At 47.1% G+C, this 19,633-nt stretch overlaps 1 protein-coding gene across 1 annotated transcript in view; it reads left to right on the forward strand.

Moving 5' to 3' along the window:
• Positions 1–10,108, forward strand: part of GARS1 (glycyl-tRNA synthetase 1) — a 29,079-nt gene extending 18,971 nt beyond the window's left edge. Inside the window, exons 11-17 of the mRNA XM_055805578.1 lie at positions 339–446; positions 991–1,136; positions 2,944–3,029; positions 5,721–5,830; positions 7,176–7,269; positions 8,212–8,402; positions 9,761–10,108. Coding sequence (XP_055661553.1) covers positions 339–446; positions 991–1,136; positions 2,944–3,029; positions 5,721–5,830; positions 7,176–7,269; positions 8,212–8,402; positions 9,761–9,886 — 861 coding nt within the window. The 3' untranslated portion in view covers positions 9,887–10,108. The remainder of the gene's footprint in view (positions 1–338; positions 447–990; positions 1,137–2,943; positions 3,030–5,720; positions 5,831–7,175; positions 7,270–8,211; positions 8,403–9,760) is intronic.
• The last annotated feature ends 9,525 nt before the right edge of the window (positions 10,109–19,633 follow it).

Here is a 19,633-nt window from a genome sequence, read left to right on the forward strand (position 1 = left end):
ATGATGTCTCATGTGCCTGTAGCATGTGGGTGATAGGACTGTGTGCTCTGGCCCCAACCCTAAGCTATTGGCACAGGGCTGTGTTCTGCCAAGCCATGTGGAAAACCTGGCCCTGAACACAGGCACTGGTTAGATAACTGATCATTTCCTCTGAAAACAAATGGAATCATTCAAATGACGGAGCAACTAGTGAGTGAGGGCTGCTTATTGTAACAGAGCTAATTATGTAGAAAAAACAGTCATGGGAGCAGGGAGGGCTTAAGGGTGAGTAAACATATTTGATGCTTAAGTGGACAAAAAAAGTGAGTTGGTGAAAGCTTCTGCTTTTGTTTTTTCAGGGTTGGATTGAGATTGTTGGCTGTGCTGATCGTTCCTGCTATGACCTCTCCTGCCATGCCCGTGCCACCAAAGTTCCTCTTATAGCTGAGAAGCCTCTCAAAGAACCTATATCCTTTCAGAATAAACCAGATTCTCTTGAAGTGAAAAGTGATCTGACAGTGAGATGTCTTTGAGAGCTGTGCAGCTCTATTTTAAATTACATCTGTAAAGTTAACAGGGAAACCTGGAGCTACAGACCAGCATGACTTTGGGAAGTAACCTGCAAAGAACTGAGCACGTAGGTGACTTTACCCTGGTTGGCAAAGGGGCTTTACTATTTTGCTTGGTTTTTTTCTAACTTAATGCTAGGCTCTGTTTTGGCTGTGAAGCATGGTTTAAATATGAATGTGGGGTTACTATCCCAGGTTACTCAATGACATTCCATGGTTCTGCTGCTAGCTGTACTTGTAAAAAATGTATTCTTGTATTCTTTCAAAATTCGTGATGTTCTGCCTTTCAGTATTTTTCTATTGTTCCTTTCTTCTCTTGGAGAGGAGTTCCTTAATCCAGTAGTGGAGGAGATTTCTTTGTGTTGAGTAGCAGTTAGCTTTGACATAGCAAAAGAACCAGGCCCTGCTTTCTGTCGTCTCAAACTCCTTAACTGCCTTGTACAGAACAGTTAACATTGTTCAGTTTGAGGCAAATAAGGGAGCCATTGGCAAAGCTTATAAGAAGGACGCAAAGGTGGTGATGGAATACCTTTCCATGTGTGATGAGTGTTACATCACTGAGATGGAGCAGCTACTCAACGAAAAAGGGTGAGCTGGCTGTGTGCGCATCGTAGCCTTCTCTGACACCTCTGATGAAGGTTCCCAAAGTGCTGCTGGATTAATTTGAGCCACCTGAAACCAGCTTCCTTGTGAGAGAGTAGATTGAGTAGATAATCTGAAATGTTTTAGTGCTCTCCCACCCATTGTGGTCATCCATCAACATATCTTTTGATGCATGCACATAAATGTGTAACCACGGTATTCAAGTGTTTATGTTTGTGGGAATGAGGTTCTGGCTTTGGTAGGATCATCCCGTAAGAGAGACACTTCAGTGAAATGGGCAGTGTTTACTGGCTTCCTGCTCTGCTTTGAGAGTTGGCCAGGACTGGCAAATGGTTTTGAACTTAATTTTAAAATTAATCAAATAATTCTGTGAGTGATGGAACAGAGTAGTTAATGAGAACCAAAACTTGTGTGAGTATCCTCCGATGCCTAGTGATGTACTTTAGGACCTGTTACAGCCTTGGATTTATTGGGGCAGCAATTTGTATGTTTTTCCTCGACCTGTCGGCTTGTGTTCCTAACATGCAGGAACTGAAAATGTAGGAGGTCTCTACAGCTGTCAAATTTGGCTGAAGTAGGCCAAGACAACAGCTGTATGCATTATGAGAAGGCTAATGGTGCAATAATAAAAAATAAACTTAATTTCCTGCTTGAAACGGTGCAAGTTGTAAAGTCAGTGAACACATTCCAGAACGGTAGTGGGTTTTTTCTCCCCTGAGCTATAATTTATTTCATTTATATTTCTACAAATGTGCAAGTGTAGAAAAAAACAGGACTCAAAATGGGAAGAGACGCTATTGCAGAATACGGTGATGTGTACACATGTCAAAGCCAGAAGGGAGTGAAGTTAGTTCATCCAGAATGCCACTGAAATGATTGAATAGATGAGTTATAAACATCCCAGGCTTGAATTAGATAGTAGACTGAAAATCATGACTGTTGTTTCAGTTCAGCATCCAGTTTTAGCTGCATTCAGAGCAAAATCTTTATAAACTTCATCCCATTTGATACTGTGTCAAAATGCAGGTGATTAGCACAGACTTTTTTAAGAAGTTTTTTGTTACACTAATGTGAACGCTTCAGTGAGAAGGGTACCATTGCTGACTGCATGTGTTGACAGTATTGGTGTGCTAGACCTACCTTTTGTGTGACCGTGTTTGTATAAATCCATGGTGTGAAGCCCTCAGGTTTGCAGCAGCAATTTTCTGTTAGGATGCATAATAACAGATGTTTGCTTCCTGTAAGTGGGATGGGTCAATACAGCCTAAATTCTCGTTAGCAAGGAGCGTGTGCTGGTTGCAAGCTAGCAAGGAGCAAGAGAAAGTATTTAGAAGGCCATAATATCAAAAGCTTTAGAAATAACTAACAAAATAACTGTGCTGTGTCCTTGCCTTTGGCATTTGTGAAAATGAAGGTACCTTCTGACACAGCTCTGTGTCCATGAGAAGTCCATGTACTTGACGAGATGTACGGTCTGCAGCAAGTGCCTGTTTTGTGTGCCTCCCTTTTTTTTTCTCTTGATGTATATGCTTCATCCTGAGATTCTTCCATTTCCTAATTGAGTTTGCTTCAGGCTGTTAACCACAACTAAGTTCACTGTGATTATGAAAAGGGTTGTTTTTAATGTACATGTAGTAATTTTATTATTAATGTAAATTCCTTTTAATGGGAATGCCACATGTTTCTTTGATCTCTGGGGTTTGCACTGGCTTCTATCATTCTACTCTTAAAGTCAAGTATAACTTGTTTATTTATTGCTGGAGCTTTTAAGTGACTTCTTTTTCCTTTGCAGGGAATTTACTGTTGAAACTGAAGGGAAAACTTTTAAATTAACAAAGGACATGGTTACTGTGAAGAGATTTCAGAAAACATTACATGGTAAATTTGTATCTTGTTTGATCTTCAAAATTAAGAGGCAGATGAGGATACAGTTTGAATATTAACTTTTATTTATTGCATTGTCCTGTTAGTATTGTGCCACAGCACAGGAAAAATAGCAAATTTCATTTCCTTGAAATTCAGCAATTTAAGAGAAAGTGTTCACACAGCAGTGGGATTTCAGTGACCATTGATGCAGGCCTGTCTGCCTGCTTCTCGGCTGGTCTATTCAGTGACCCGTTTAACAGACTTTGGCTGGCATATTATGTTCATGCTGCTTCAGTTGCATATTCAAGGATTTGTAAGGTTCCATGTGGTGCTAAGAACCATCTGCTTCAGTGATAGAGGAGCTGGGGAAGGTGCACCAGCTTTGGGAGCTTTCATCTGTAAGTCCGTTGCAGTGCAGCAGGTGGGTTGCAGCAGTGTGTTCAGAAGGCTATGGGCAGATCTCTGTGCTCAGAGCTGCTGTTGTCACTCCGCTGCCTGGAGCCAAGTCTTCCAGCATCTGCCAGCTTGCCAGCCTGCTGTCCTGACCAGACTCGGTAAGCTGACAAGTCCAGTCAGTTCCTCTGGTAGTTGATAATCACATCAGCTTTGATCAGGGACTGCGTCTCCACAGAGCTTTTGTCCTGATGTGCAAGATGGGGCTAGAAGGTAACTTTCCAAAATGCATGGAATTAATTCCTCAAAGTCTTGTCTTTCCAGCCAGCTCTGTAAGTGCCTCACCCAATTTTGTTTGGGAAGTCTTTGACAGAGCTGGAGACTGGGGCAGATTTTTCCCCAATTCATACTGTAACTAGTGGATCATCCTGTCCTAGGTTGAGGATGTGATAAATGCTGCTGGGAAGGGGTAGAGCAACTTGTAGCGGGCGCAGAATATACTGGTTCCTGCAGCTGCTGAGCCTTTGAGATGTCCAGGTGTCTTTTCAGCCAGCACATGCTGCTGCTGTGCCAGGCTTTACTTTGGTACAACTTCAAAGAACGAATCAGAGTTGGCAACTGTTAGAGACTGTACTATTGCTGGGGGCCAGCAAGCAGAACACCAATTGCTGATTTTCCTTTAAACTTCTATGTTTGGCAGTTTGGCTACTGTCTGCAAGCAGATGGCAAAGTTTATGGTTTCCCTCTGTCTTGTCTTGAAAACTGGTTTGTCAATGCACAAGTAAAACAAGACCATCCTCTTACTGTGCTCAACTTTTGGGGCCCCCAATATAAGGAGGACATGGACATGTTGGAGCGAGTCCAGAGGAGACCACGGAGATGCTCAGAGGGCTGGAGCCCCTCTGCTGTGCAGACAGGCTGGGAGAGCTGGGGCTGTTCAGCCTGGAGAAGGGAAGGCTCTGGGGAGACCTTAGTGCAGCCTCCCAGTACCTAAAGGGGCTGACAGGAAAGCTGGAGAGGGGCTTTTTACAAGGGCATGTAGCAACAGGACAAGGGGGAATGGCTTTAAACTGAAAGAGGGGAGATTTAGATGAGATATTAGGAAGAAATCCTTCCCTGTGAGGGCAGCAAGGCGCTGGCCCAGGCTGCCCAGAGCAGCTGTGGGTGCCCCAGCCCTGGCAGTGCCCAAGGCCAGGCTGGATGGGGCTGGGGGAAGGGGGCCCTGCCTGTGGCAGGGGGGTTGAAACTAGATGATTTTTAAGGTCCCTTCCAACCCAAACCATTTTATGTCACTGGGATTATTCTTTTGGAAGGTAAAGTCCCACCTTGGGTTAGGTGCTTAATTGAGGAGGATTGGCTCTCTAGGCACATAGAGCAGGAGGCAAGTCAGGATGCTACCCTTGATTTTCAAAAGCAGCTGATGCCTGTTTGGTGGTGTTTCTTCTCCAGTAGATAATCTGAGCTTTTTCTAAAAAGCTGTACTGTCTGAGCAGGGCAGCTGTCCACTGAGCTCCTTTCATACACAGAGGGGAGAAGGAGGAAAAAGCCTCTTTGACAGACATGTGGCAAGGATTGAAGAGAATGACGAGTATATAATAACATAGCACATCATGTCCTCTGAGAATTTTTGTGAACACTAGCTAGTTGATCCTCATTCTTTCCTACTCTCATAATATGTTGCAGTGGGATGGAGAATAGGGAGGGGGTAGCGGCATTGAAGCAGCTGAATGACTCAAGAATACATGGGGAGTCTTTGCTGAATTTGAGTTGGATCTGAAGCTCTCTGCTCAGGCTGCTAGATACTGAAGCTGGGTCTGTAGATTAAACCAGTGTGGGACAGGGACTGATCATTACCCTGCCATCATTCGGGCTGTTTAATTGCTAGCATATTTCCTGGCATGGTTTTGGTCTGTGCCAAATAGCACTCTCCCAGACAATGCCTGGACATAGCTTGTGGCTTGATGTGGAACTGGTACTGTTCCTGGTGAACAGTTCAGGTGAGGCTTTGCTGTTGTTAAATGGAAGAGGGTTTATCTGCATGGATGCAAGTTGTGCAGTGCTATTGGCTCTCAGGGCCAGAGCAGGGGCCCCGACTTGTTTTTTATAACTTAAATACATCCTATACCTGGACTAAGTCCAAATCTCTACTTCAGGTATTTGTATTTAGAGCAGAAGTGTTTAACCTTGTATTTCCATGTGCTCAGCTACAAGTGATCAGAACTTCTGAGCAGAAATGTAGCTTCAGTAAACACATCTTTTGTTGTGTATAGGTTCTTTTTTAATGGTGATGTGGGTTCTTTTGTGTTCCAGTGGAAGAAATCATTCCAAATGTAATTGAACCCTCATTTGGTATTGGGAGGATCATGTACACAGTGTTTGAACACACATTCCACATCCGGGAAGGAGACGAGCAGAGAACGGTGAGCTTTCCTGCGGCTGGGCCTCAGCTTAAACCAGCTGCAAGCATTTGCCTTTCCCTGACATCCAGGGAAAGGGCTAAAATAAGACGACTACACAATACAGAGTAGAGATGGGAAAACCCCGGTGGACTGTTGAATTGCTGGTTTTGCCAGCGTACGTGTCACTTATCCATGCAGACTGAGAGCATTCTGGGCTCTGTGTGTGTGTGAGGCGCTCACTGTATTCCTGGCAAGGGGGTGAGAAATTCCTCCTTCTGGATTCACGCTTGGCAATGTCCCATTGCTCAGAGAATGGCATCTCTTCAGTGATGATTTCCTTTCTCTCTGCTGCTTTTCCTGGAATCATACGTCTGTGCAGCAAGATGGACAATAGACTGTTTTCTCAGTCTCTCAGGAAATTCGACCTTCTCTGATTTTGGGCACCCCTAAAATCTTGGCTTGAAACTTTACTGTTTCTGAGGGAAGTGCATGTAACATGCAGAGCACCAGCCTGTTCCAGCCAGTGCCCAAACCGTGATGCTCTGCGCAATTGCTGGTAGCCCATGGGAAGCTGGCTGTAAACTTGATGCTGGTTCCTGTTCGTTGTGTCTGACTGCTAGACTGCGGTTGTAGAAAAGTAAAACAGCAGCACTCCTTAGCGTCTCTGGTTGCCACAGGACATGGTACGGTTATGGGGAGGGGGTGGGGGGACAGGGTTCAGGAACCCAGAGTTACGACACAGCTTTCAGTCACAAACTGCTCGTGAAGTCTAAAACATTGGACTTACCTTCCTCATACCCACTCACTTTCTCTCTGGCCTGGGCTGCTCTGTATTGTGGTACATCTCACCTACATTACTTCTGTACCCCTGCAGGCTTTGCTGATTGCCAGGAAAGGTGGTGTTGGGTTTTTCTCCCCCCCGCTTTTGGCACGTTTTGCTGAGGGTCTGTGGAGGGTTCTGAAAACCTTTGAGCTGCATATGCTCCGTGTGTGTGCAGTCTCTGTGGGAAGCAAATGGAGTTTGGTTTAGACTGTGCATAAGACTAAATCTCCTGGAAAGTCCCCTCTAACCTTCGTTTTTCTGTCATTCCAATGAGGTTCACTTTCTAAAGGGAGGGCTCTGGTAGATCTCTTTTGGTGGGAAGTAATGTTTAGCTGTTGGGAGGGAAGGGGGAGCGGACAACAGCTGGAGAAAATTTTGCTTCAGTGGTGTGAGATGTTACTGCTGGGGCCCTGAATGCTAATGTCTTACAGAAGGCCAGTGACTCCACTGCCTCCAGCCTCAGTCAGAACTTATTCTCACCTCCTAAAAATCTGGCATAACCATTAAGCTTGTGTTTATTTGTGTTTTTTCTTTTTTCCTTAGTTCTTCAGCTTCCCAGCTGTGGTAGCACCATTCAAGTGCTCTGTTCTTCCTCTAAGCCAGAATCAGGAATTCATGCCTTTTGTCAAGGAATTATGTAAGTGTATTGAACACTGTGGGTCCAATGGGGATGTCCACTGGGAAGAGAGGTTTCTTCCTCCGTGCTATAGGGAGAAAATAGCATTGGGATTGTGTGGTGCTTGCATGTGCAAAGGGAGAGCCATTGAACTAAAACAGCTGAGTTGGCTGGTATCAGTCTGTGTTGGGTATCCATCAAAGTCTTTGGTCTAACCTCAAAAAACCACCTCCCTGCCCTTCCCTGTGTTGGTTTCCTGTGTAAAAAAACATTTTTTTTCTTTATGTGTCAAAAAAATGTCTTTCCCACTGTTTAGAGAAGCTGTCAGGAGCAGTGGGGTTTTGGTTTTGGGTTTTATTTGTATGGGGGTTTTTTTGTTTCATTTTTTGATTTTTTTTTTTTTTCTGAATGTTCTTTCTTCGCTCTTGTTGGCCAGCTAATTTATTGAATCGGTCCCAGAGCTGCTGAGCTTCCAGGCATTCTGTCAAAATGTGCACTGGTGCCATCTAAAAGTGAATACGTGAAGGATAGGAATGTAGCCTGCATGTCAGACAGTGCCTTTTGCTGTCAGCATCAGTTCTGCTCAGGACCTTGGTCCCCGTGCTGGACATGCCCCTGCACACATGTAAGGCTGGTGTGTTTTTGAGTTAAAGCAGAGTTTTGGGACTGTAATAACAGGTTGAAGAAGTTGGTGACTTTGATTTGTGGGTGAGAGCTGAGTGATGCGATGTGGAGGCTTGTGAGAGTAGCAGTGTACCTGTGGTTTGGGTTTGAGCTTGTAGTCTTGGCAGGGACTGGAACATTGGAACTTCTGTCAAAATAAAAATGACAGCCTGTGATGCTGCTTGAAACCAGGATGCAGGACACATGGTGCCTGAGGATATGGGAGGCCTTTGCTAGGATCATGGTGCCTGCTGAGTATGTAACTAGTCCTGGTGATCCCCCCTTCTCTGCTTCTTGCAGCTGAAGCACTCACCAGGAATGGCATCTCTCACAAGGTGGACGATTCCTCTGGATCCATCGGCCGGCGCTATGCCAGGACTGATGAGATTGGCGTGGCCTTTGGGATCACGATCGACTTTGACACTGTTAACCGGACACCTCACACCGCCACCCTAAGAGACCGTGACTCGATGCGCCAGATCCGAGCCGAGGTAAAGGGCAGGCAGACGCATTCGGCTGCTGACTTAGGGGCTGGGGGAGAGTGTTAGCTGCTGACTCTGGTCTGTGCGGGAGCTGCCTCCGGCTCTTGTAGGCAATTCAGCTATTCTGAGAAATCCCTAGGGAAGAGATAATGGTTAAACAGATGATGCTGGCCCTGCTGCTAAAATGAGACTTTTTGGGTTTTTTTCTTAGATGCAGAGGGTGTTGATCTTACTTGAAAGCCATGCCTTGCACTGATTGCACTGTTCTTTAGAGTGCCTCTTTCCAAGTGAAGGCTGCTGAGTAAATGCATTTGCTGGGTTGTCTGGCTTTCAAAAGCAGGGCTTCTCTGAATCCAGAGGCACCAAAAGGCAGAAGATCTTTGCCTGATACAGACTGGCTGATGGAGCACAGCTCAGGCATAACGCCTTAAAGCTTGCTTCCTGCCGCTGTTGCTTACACAGCACTGGAGAAGCTGGTGAAGTGTTGCCCAAAAGCCACGCCTGCCCTAAGCATGCTCTGCTAGTATGGCCACGATAGAGTCTGGAATAGCAAACCTCCCTATGGTGGTGTCATTGCCTACGAGCAAAACCTGCTCAGAGCTCTGGATGTGCAGTCTCGGCGCCTCTGTCACGCTCTTCCCTCCCTGGCCCCCACCAGGAACGCGGTTTGGCTCCTGCAGGAGGAGGGCTTAGGGCTCATCTGCAAGGCTGAGCTGTTACAGCTCTGCTCTGCGCTGCACAAAAGCACCTGTACTGCTTGGGGCTGCCGAGCTGGCTGTGGGTTTGGTGCAGTGTAACAAGTAGTGCCAGTTCCTCAGGGCACCCATCTGTCTCTGTATCACCTGGATGACCTCTCGCTGCCGAGGAGCAGAGATGAGACTTTGTTATCCTTAAATTTCTGCAGATTGGCTAGTTTCTCTGGCTGATCGTTTGTACCATAACAGTGTGCTATGGGAAGCAAAGAAAAGGCAACCGGCGGCTTCTTTTGGGCTGGTCTTACAGTAAATAGAGCCTGGCTAAAGCCTGGCTTACAGCATCTTTTGGATGTGTGTGTTGTTTTGTTTCCCTTCTAAAACTGTAGCGTAACACTACCAGCGATGAACCTTGCTGTGGTCCACCACAGTGACAATTGCATTCTCCTCGTGGGTCACCCTGAATAACTGAGCAGTCTTTGCTGAGATGCCACAGACTGTGTTATAAGATATCCTCCTAGTTAATGTTTTTTCTCCCCAAAAATGATTTTGCAGGAAGGCATCTTGCATCTGTTCTGTTGCTGATCTAAAAATTACCCCTATTGACCAAGTATCCAACAGAGCAGCTTGGTGCTCGACTTTATCTCTCATATGTCTTTGTGACTTTGCCTGCAGATCTCTGAACTTCCTGCTATCCTTCGTGACCTGGCAAACGGTTATCTAACCTGGGCTGACGTTGAGGCTAAGTATCCACAATTTGAGGGACAAGAGACTGGCAAAAAGGACACAATAGAGGAATAAAGAAAAGGACCTGAAGTAAAATCCTGTCAAATGTCCACTTTTTACTGTTCATGTTAATATGAAATAAACTTATCAAGTATTATTCAAAGCTGCATTGTTTGTGCACACAGGGACTATTTGTTTTTGGGTTTTTTTCCTCAATTGCTGCCTGAATTTAACTTTAAAAAATGAAATAATTGCAGTCCAAGTTAAAGGTGTTACGAATAAAAACGCTATTATGTATGCCTGCTGCTCTGTGTTCATGCAGCCTTGTACTTTCTTCAGAAATGTCTCTCTTTCTTTTTTTCCACTCCTGCTTACAGGTTTATTTCAGCCCCTAAAGAGGGCAGGGACCATACACCCTTTCATCTGAATTCAGGTCACCTTGGACTCTTGTACAAGACAGTACGAGTGGCTTGGCCTCGTGTTTATGGAGGGATGATCAAGGTGTCGGTCTGCCTTTCACCATTGCAGTGCTGTGAGCAGCTGCCTTAAGAGATAGGTGCAGTGATTTTGTTTGGCTGCAGGTGTTTAATACCAGTTTCTGCGGAACTGGGACCATTTGCATGCAGGGGAACAGAGTGGGGGCATGGAAAATCCTGTTCCAGTTCCTGCTCTTGTGGGGCATGGCTGGTTTGTGTGGCTGAGGGAGCGAGCAGCTAGGAGCGTGGAGAGTAGGAGCACTGGCAGGGATGCTCTTTCATTAAATGTCTTCTGGCAGCAAGGACAGCAACCAGAGGCTGCCCTAAACAAGTGGGAAAAGAGCCAGGCACCCTCTGACTTCCCCAGGTGCTGTCAGTGCCTTGCTGCAGCTGGAGGTGGGAATGGCACCTTGGCATTCCTGGAGCACTAATCCCAGTCTGACCCGGACCAGTTTGGAGGGGCCTCACCTCTCCTTGTGTTTCAGGCTGTTGTCCCACTGGGAAGCAGAGGGACAATTGTTTTGTCTCCTCCCATGGCATTTCTCAGCTGTCCTCCAGCCCTTGGAGGGGGCTCTGGTACCACCGTCACAGGGATTTCTATCCCTGGGCTAGAAACCTCTCCTTCAGAGGGTAGGGAAGCGTTCTCCTCCAAGCTTTTATTTGGGGTTGAAAACACTCATTTAAAGACAGGTTAGAAAATGCAATCCCTGGCACTGTACTGGGTGTAGCTGGCTGGAGATCTGTGAGGAGAGGCGGTGTGTTGGGCTGGGAGGGCAGGCGCTGGGCAGCTTCCAGGAGCCCTGGCAGCAGTTAGGGCTTTGCGCTGTGGGCTCTCCCTGCCGCGTGCGGGTGGCTGGTTTCCCGGTGTGACTCTTCCAGGGCTCTGTTATTGTTCCTGCCATTGTCACATGGCTGCAGGGGAAGCCAGGCTGGAAATTGTTGCAGTGGCTGGGTCTTTTGCAGGTTTGCAAGAGCTCTCTTTAAATGTGACCGCAGACAATGCTGTGCAGTGAAATCAAATGATAACCCGAGACTTTAGCCAAAGTTATAGTTAATGCTAAATTCCTCTGAACCACAGAGCCTTAGATATGAAATACATTGGAAGTTCTAGGGAGGCTCTGATCTGATGCCCTAAAAAATTCCTCAAATTCCCAGTGGGGAGAAGCAAAGCTGGTGTTTCAATGGGAAGACCCTGAGCGGTGCAGCTGGAGGTTGCGATTTACCTGCCTGCCCTTACCCGTCTGTCCCTGATAACTAAATCTGAGGGTGGACACAACCTTTCTTCAGCCCTGGTGGAAATGAGGCATCTGCTGCCGCTGGCTCTGTCCACCGCAGGTGCATAAACCTGCTCCAGGAGGCTTTAGCTGTGTTAGAGCCTGGCATAAGCAGGTCTGATGCTCAGCAAGAAAAGGCTTTAAAAAACAGGGATGCAGAAGAGGATGCTTGAAAACGTCAATAGATTTGTGTGACTGCAAGCTCCTTTCTCTGTGCTAGCAGCTGATAGTTTCTGCAGACTGACAAACTAATTAGTGAATACTTTGAGTAATTTCCTTTAGTTTTAGCTTAACTTCTGCAGAAGCAGATGGACCCAGGGGCATTGGAGATGCAGGCGCGGAGGGTGAGGGTTTCACCATGCCCATAAATCATTGTGCTGCTGATTTCATTTTGTTTTGCTGGGCTTGGCTGCATGAATTTGTCCTGGTGGTGACAGCAGACATGTAGTCACCACTTTTGATCATCTTTTTCCTCTTCAGACTGCATCCTTGAGTGAAACTGCGGTTTTATGGATCTGTCTTGCACTTGAAAGAGGAACAAGACCTGGAGTAAGGCAAATGCACTGGGGTGTTTCTTTAGCCTGGGGCTGCTCCAAGTACCTGCAACGGGTGAGCTGTGGAGCTGTGTGCCTGTGGGACCCTGCTAGGAGGCTTTCCTAGCCTCAGTTTCCCCTGTGCTGGGGTGAGGGAGGGTCATCGTCTTTGGCAAATGATCCAAGATGCACAGAGCTAATATAATAACTTAAGCCTGGTTATTAATTTGAAACACGGACTAAAGTCGAGATGCCTGCATGCCGGGTGCTCCGCAAGCCCAGCCAGTGCCCACAGGCAGGGAGAGGAGTACAGGTGGGTAGGCAGGGCTTTCCAAAGCCATCGGTGCTTTGGGGTGTCCCCACTTCCAAGGATCCGAGTGGACCTTGCAATGACTTGGGTTTTGAGCTAGATCGAAGGACCTTCCTGCAGCCCAGCAGGTGTCGGACCCGTCGGACCCGGTCACTCCAGCTGCTCCCGCTGCCCATTGTTGCCCTCTGAGTAGTGGCTGGAAAGTCAGGTCATCTCTTCATCCATCTCCTCAGCCCCTGCTGCTGGGTGTGCTTGAAAAAGGTAATTAAGCACCGCCAGGCTGCCAACAAATGCAGCAGCACTATATCCTTAATTTAAGAACAGGTACAAGTTTGCAGCTATGAGTGGACAAGCCACCAGGGAACTAATTAGACAGCAAATTGTGTCTTGGCATCACTGCTTGGCCTTCAAGGAGGAGTGTTAGCCCAGGATGCAGGTAAGCCCCGCGTGTGATTTGTAGTTAAAAACCTTGTTATTTTAGAATACAAACAAGCCCCGGAACCAGCTGCCCTGCGTTAAAGACCCTCAAGCGGAGACCGACCAACGCTAGCCACAAGCGAGGTGCTCCTGCCATTGCAGAGGGCAAGGGATGGGGATGATTTTGGAGGAGGTGGAATCTGGAGCCCTGCCAGCGGGGTGCTGATGGTGGCTGCCCAGCCCTGCCTGGGCAAGCTGAGCTGCTCATCCTCTTCTTAGCTCCCAGCCTGTGTCACTGGGAAACGTGGCTGGCTGAACACGTGTGTTCTTGTCCTGACTAATACGCACATGGTCTGCAAAAAGGTGCTTGCTCACCTGTGTATTTAGCAAACAAATAAAAAGGTGGGGACATGTCTGAGGACATAATTAACAATTTTAGGGCAGTCCTCAGCAGGACAGTGCAGGTGTTACCTGCTGCTCCAGCAGTGTAAAACAGCAATTTGCCAGGCTTTAGTGGTGTGCTGATTGCTGGCTCCTGGGTGCTGCACCCATCAGCTGGTGGGTACTGAAAAACTGGGTGCTGTGACTTTGACCGGCACTCGATCGGGTAGCGATCTTCAAAATCCTTCAAAGGGAGCTGCAAAAAGTAGCTCAGAAGAGGCTGTTTCATGCCACTCTGCTTAAATTGGCCGCCGGGAGGGCTCTGCCCTTTGCTGCTGGTGCTCAGGCACCGAGGAGCTGAGCAGGATGCGCCCTTCAGCGACCGGCTCCTGCTTCCCAGAAGAGGGTGCTGTCAGGCAGAGAATAGCAAGGAAGGAATTTAGACGTTGACACCGTAGGTTTTATTTTTAACTCTTCCTCGTGTGTCGGTTGTGCTGCAGCCCTGGACCTCCAGGTCTGTGTTGCTCTGATGCTCTTTGTTACTTCAATGGCTGAAAATGTTGTTGCAGCCTGGATTTTAATGCAAGCGAGACAACAATCAGTAGAAAGTCTTAGAAGCGTAGTTCATAGCAGTTCCTCTTCAGGGGAGCACATAGTTTAAGTGCAGTTTGGATCCCCCTGCCAAGAGCTTATGGAGCTGGGGCGGGAGGGGGTGGCGGGGGGATCCATCTGATTAAATGCAATTATTTACTGTGTGGGTGGCTGTAGCCTCTGGGGCAGCCTCAGCTGTCAGCAGAATCTGGGGCCTGATTTTTTTCAGTCTTAAGTGGGCATTGGGAAGAAGCATCGTGAAACTGCTGGTTTTGCTCCAGGGATGGAGGGGGACATGGGGGAGGGGAGCACAGCCAGTGGTATGGCCCTCACCTAGCCCACGTGTTGCAAAAATCCCCCTGCTAAAAAAAAAAAATGCTGAAGGTGACAGGCTTGTCCTAACAAAGATGGCTTCAACAGACATACTTTGGAAATTCAGCTTAAACCTTGATTCCTATCTTTGCTGTGACCTGCAATTCACCTCCTGTGCTGGATAGGCAGAGTTTAGTATTTATAAGTGGGAGCTGCTGAACCTCAATCTAACTCTGCATCACTCTGCCACACTCATTTCCATGTTCCTATCTGAGTTCCTATCACGTAACACTCCGCTTTCTGCTGTAATATGCAGCTATCTCCCCTGCAAGAGGATGGGAGAACATTGCTCCTTCATTTCATAAAGCTATGAAAAATGAAAAGGACTGGCAAAGCCCATCGGTCTTTCCTAAGTAATACCTCAGCTCACATTGTCAGGGCTCTAGCTGTGGATTCAGACAGTATTTAGGGTCACCCCCACTTTTAGGAAGTATAAGAAGAAAGGTTCATTTCTCTTCTAATACAAGAAGTGGTGAATAAGCAATAAAATTAGCAAATTAGCAAAAATTTGAAATAGGTCCTTGGAGGAAAGGTCACCGTGTATTTGTGCTGTTCTTCCTCTCCTTGGTTTACATCGCCTGGTGGCTGCTGGCTGGTCTGTGAAGGCTCGGAGGTGTGGGCAGAACCAGAGTGGAATCAGTTGTTTTCCCAAGGGGCAGCACACAAATCAGCCCCCACAGGCTAAATCCATCTCTGCCAGCCCTTAGCTGGTACGGTGCTAAGGGCCAATTGATCTGTAATCGGGTTAATCAGGCACTGCTTGAGAGCAGGACACGGCCTCTTCCTTTAAAAATTGATGTGAAATGCAGCTGCTTTGCAGCAAGAAAAGTGAGAGACAGCACCTATTCCCAAAAAGCCAAAGGAAAGAAAGCTTGTCAGCGACTGTCCTTTCCAGTTTTCACATTGCGGTCAGAGCAAAGCTCTGCTCTTTCTTCAAAGGCTTCACGTTAGTGGAAGGGGTATGTAATTGAGATGTGTTGTTACAGCAACTGAACAGGAGCCCGAGAATCAGAATTCCTAATCCTCTCCCAGGTAAATGATTCCATGTTTCTGAGCTTTGGTTTCCACCAGTGTTAGGTGGTGGAAATCTCACCTTTATAATCGCCTTTAGGGCTGGTTATGCTGGTGGGTATTTGCCACCCTCCCACTAGCCCCAGCACGTCCTGGCTGAGATCCCGTGCCAGTCTGTGCCCATCCAGCAGGCAGTTCCCAATTGCATTGTTCTCAGAAGACATAAAAGATGAGCAGAGGTCTCATTCCTCCCTTTGCTAACTGTTCCCTCTCTGATTAGGGGCCCTTCAGTAATTTTCCAAATCCCACGACGCCATTTGCAAAAATATAATGATGAAAAGAAAAGCCCACGATTGAATTTTCTGCCTCTTGGGGGAAATCAGATATGAAATAATAAATATATATTATATCCTCCAGGCAAAACCCTGCTGGTCACTAATACCTACAGATTAATTGTACTAATCTGGTGTGATCAAGGGGAGGTGGTTGGCTACTTGGCACTATTTTGGTCCCTTGCTTATGAAACTCCATCTCTGTGTTTGAAAGAAAAGTCTTTACATAACCGTAATCACTCAGATAAGAAAAGGACTAAACTGTCCCGAAACATTTTATCTTCTGCACAGATGCTGCCTATGAATTTTGACTTGATTAAATAACATGGCAACATAATATTTTGTTCTGAATAACAAATGTCCCTCTGTGGGAGGGAAGGAGCAAGTCTGCTCTGTCAATCGGCTGTTTGGCACAAACAGAAATGGGGATTGATGGAGGCTGGAGGATGCAGCAATTCACCCAGTTGGTGAGAGTTACTGGGAAAATAGCTAAGGGACGCTGGAAAGAAATATCCCATTGTGTCACTGAATGGCCTGTGACACATTTGGTTCAGAGAGGTCCCCAGGTGCCATCACAAATCCCAAAGCAAAGTTCGGGTCTGGGGCAAACCCGGGAAGGGGGGTGCCTGCAGAGCAGCACCTTAGCTGGGCACCCCAGCCGGGGGTTTGTTACATGACAGTGGTTTGTATCTTGTCTACTTCCCGCTTCTTAAAAATGGGTTTTCTCCTGTCCCAGGAAGCATGGCACTGGGCTGGCATGAGGAGGGGTTTTAGGGTGCTTGTGATGCCAGGTGTGAACGTGAACAAGAGAGGTTTCATTCTCGTGTCCTGCCCTGCTGCTCGTTCCCCCTGAGGAGCTCCCATTTGCAAAGCTGTGATCACCAGCAAACGGCAATGACGTGAGCAGGAGACAGCCAGGATGCAGCAGACCCTTGGAGACAAAATGTCTCATCTGTCACCGTCTTCATCTGTATTTTGCTGTGTTTAGGACTGATTTTTGAGGAATGATTTACACCAAAAATGAGTAAGGACTGTGCATGTGATTTTCCAACTGTTTATAGAGACACTTGGAAAGATAAGTTCCTTCTCAGTGGTTCCGATAGCAAAACCTCAGTCTCACACAATCCCCCCTTCAGACCTGCCATGGGATGAAGGCTTGAATCGAGATGAGGGTGCTGGTGTCCTGGTGCCAGGTGGATGCTTCCATCCCAAGCTCTCCATTCCCCCACCTCCATCCCACTTTGGATGAGTTGAAGCCCACAGCACTGAAGCAAACCTTTTTTTTATTATTATTATTATTTTCAGCTTTTTATTAGAAAAATAGAGGCAAACTATCTGCAAATCAGGAAATACAGACAAAATCTAGGGGAAAGAGGTGAATCTCATAGCTGGAGGTTCCTATCCAGTAAAAGTGTGCTCAGACGTGATACTATTAGAAAGAAGGACAATTGCAAAATGTAATTACTTTTTTCTTTGTAAAATGAAACGTAGGGAAGACCAGCACATAGCATTGGTTTGTATGTTAATATTTCAGTGGGTGTTCACAACTCCTGCTAGTTCCTCCACCTCCTGCACAGCCAGTAAATAAAAAGAAAGTCATAAAAAATGGCAGTGCTGGGTTAACGGTTGGACTCGATCTTACAGGTCTTCTCCAACCTAAATGATTCTACGAAAAAAGATACCTGGGAAATAATTATCTCCCTCTGTGGATTATACCAACCTTTCCACACCCTTTGTACCAGCTCGCTCCCTCGGGAAGCCACACACAGCCGGGACTGTTTGCAGGCGGAGCTCCACCAGCACAGCGCATCGTTAAGGGCTGGGATGCTTTCGCATCAGAGGCATCTGTAGTGCTGACTCCGTGTGCTACACGGAGTTATGTCTAATAACTCCTGGCCATTGCAGCCTGTGTCCCTACGGCCTCTGCTCTTTTCCCAAATAGACTGGCTGCTGTGGGCTAAAACCACCATGAACTGATGGGGATGTCTTGCCCTGAGCCCAGCTCCCCATTGCAGCCTGTGGAGATGTAGCCAGTAGAAGTCCCAGCGTCTCACCCCAGGGTGGACATCTAAACAGGGCAGAAAGATCACTTTCTCCATCTTCCTCTTTCCTTTGCTTTTAAACAGGGGATGACCAGCTCAGATGTTTACATCTGTGTTGTAGAGACGTGGATTCAGGTAAGATAAAGCCAGCCCCAGAGAGCATGGTGGACCCACAACCACTGAGATAGGGAAAACTATATATATTCCTAATTAGTTTTATTTTCCTACTTGACATTGGGAAGATCTGCAGGTGGCAGACTTTGTTAGACTGAAAATTCATCTTCATTCACCCCATGGTAGTCAAACTTTTCTAGAAAGCTGATGGAAAACTGCCCAACCACAACTCATAAACACAGAGCTGCTCCTCTTCCCCAAAGGAGGGTCCAACTGGGCCATGCTTGTGCTCTGCTATCTGTCCTCATGGGTCTTGTTTGCAAGATGCTTAGGCAAAGCTTTTTCTTCGTGTATCCATGCTCCAGCGATGTGATTTGTTACTCAGCACTCGTAATCCCCCTGGCTGGGAAAGCAGTCACCTCATCAGGGCAGAAGTTTTGCCACATGCTGTGTGTGGCCACTTTCCGATCATCCCCAGCTCCAGTTTGTTTGTGCAGCAGGGTTATTACCCAGACATAATGTGAGTTAAAGAAATCAGGATGAGTTAGAAAAGGCTGACTGGATAATTTATTCCTTGCTGTCATTTAATTCCTGAGAGAAGATGCCCAAACAAGGGACAAGGAGGGGGCGACAAGTCAGCAAGGGCTGAGCCTGCACGTCAGCTTGCTGTGTCTTTAGCTTGCAGAAATAGGGCAGAGCTGTGCAAAGATTACAGGAGCAAGAACATCTTGCACAAAAAAGCAAACTAAAAAGAATACAAAGCTTTCAGGAAGCAGCAGTCTTCCACCATGGCCTGTTTTCCAGAGAATGATTTAATTCCCTGCTTTTCATGTAATAGTTTAGTGTGCTATAGTCACAGTCTGTTAGCAGTCTACCTATTTAGGGCTGATGAATTTACTGCCAGCAAAACAAATAAAGGGAAAAAAAACCCCACGATTAAAAGAACAGAAACGCTGGAGGGAATCTTCAAAATCAAACAGATCTACTGGGGGGAAAAAAAGAATAAAATGAAAACAGTCCTTAATTTTGTGTAACTATCCATTTGGCTTGGCTGGTGACAATGCGGGGTCTGAAGATAAGCTGGCCCAGCTTTTTCAAGCTGATAGTGGTGTATCAATCCTTCCTTCGGCTCCTGCCATTGCTTTGTAGCATCGCAGCTCTTTGCTGTAGTTAATGGCAGGATATTAATTTAATGCAGAGGACATGGAGCAGCAGGGCTGCACCGGGGGATGGAGCGCAGGGCGCACATCAAATCCAGCGACGGGGAGTGCTGCTGAGAGCACAGAGGAGATCACTTCATCCCAGGCAATTTTAATGGTGGGGGGGCTGCTTGAGCTCCAAAGGCATGCGCAGGTACTGGAAGCTGGCAGTGTATGGACATGGTGTTGTGCCTTGCCACCTTTGTGCAACCTCGAAGGCAAAATGTGGTGGCTAAAGAGGGAGCAGGAGGGTGGAGGGTGCTGCTCTGGGCATGGGGAGAACCTGGCCCTGGGGAGTGGGTGGTGAACCCCCTTCTTCCTGTCGCTGAAGTGAGGGATGCAAAAGCAACTGAACCCCCTGGTCAAGTCAGAAGTGGCACTTTAAGTGATTGCCCAGCAAAGCCTTTCCTTCTTCTCCCCCAAAACCACTCTGAACAGCAAGTTGGCTTGGCCAGGTGGCCTTGGAGGTGGCCTCCATGTCACTAAGCTGTGTCAGAGGGGTCCTATGGGATAGCACAGCTCACAGAGCCACAGTCTCTATACCAGATGTGGGGATGCTCATCCCCACCTGTGGTGGGAACAGCCTCTGCTGACCCTCCACTCCGCCCAGGTTGGTGGGGTTCTGGGAACAACCTAACACCTCCTTTTCTTGGCAAAGCAATTAAACGCACCTTTTCCTGGTGCCACACTGTGGTCACGACTGCAGATGTGTGACACAGAGGACAGTTGTAGAGGGTTTCTCTGTACCTCAGCATGGCACAGACCGGTGG

The sequence above is a fragment of the Falco peregrinus genome, chromosome 5, assembly GCF_023634155.1.
Source record: "Falco peregrinus isolate bFalPer1 chromosome 5, bFalPer1.pri, whole genome shotgun sequence".
NCBI lineage: Eukaryota > Metazoa > Chordata > Aves > Falconiformes > Falconidae > Falco > Falco peregrinus.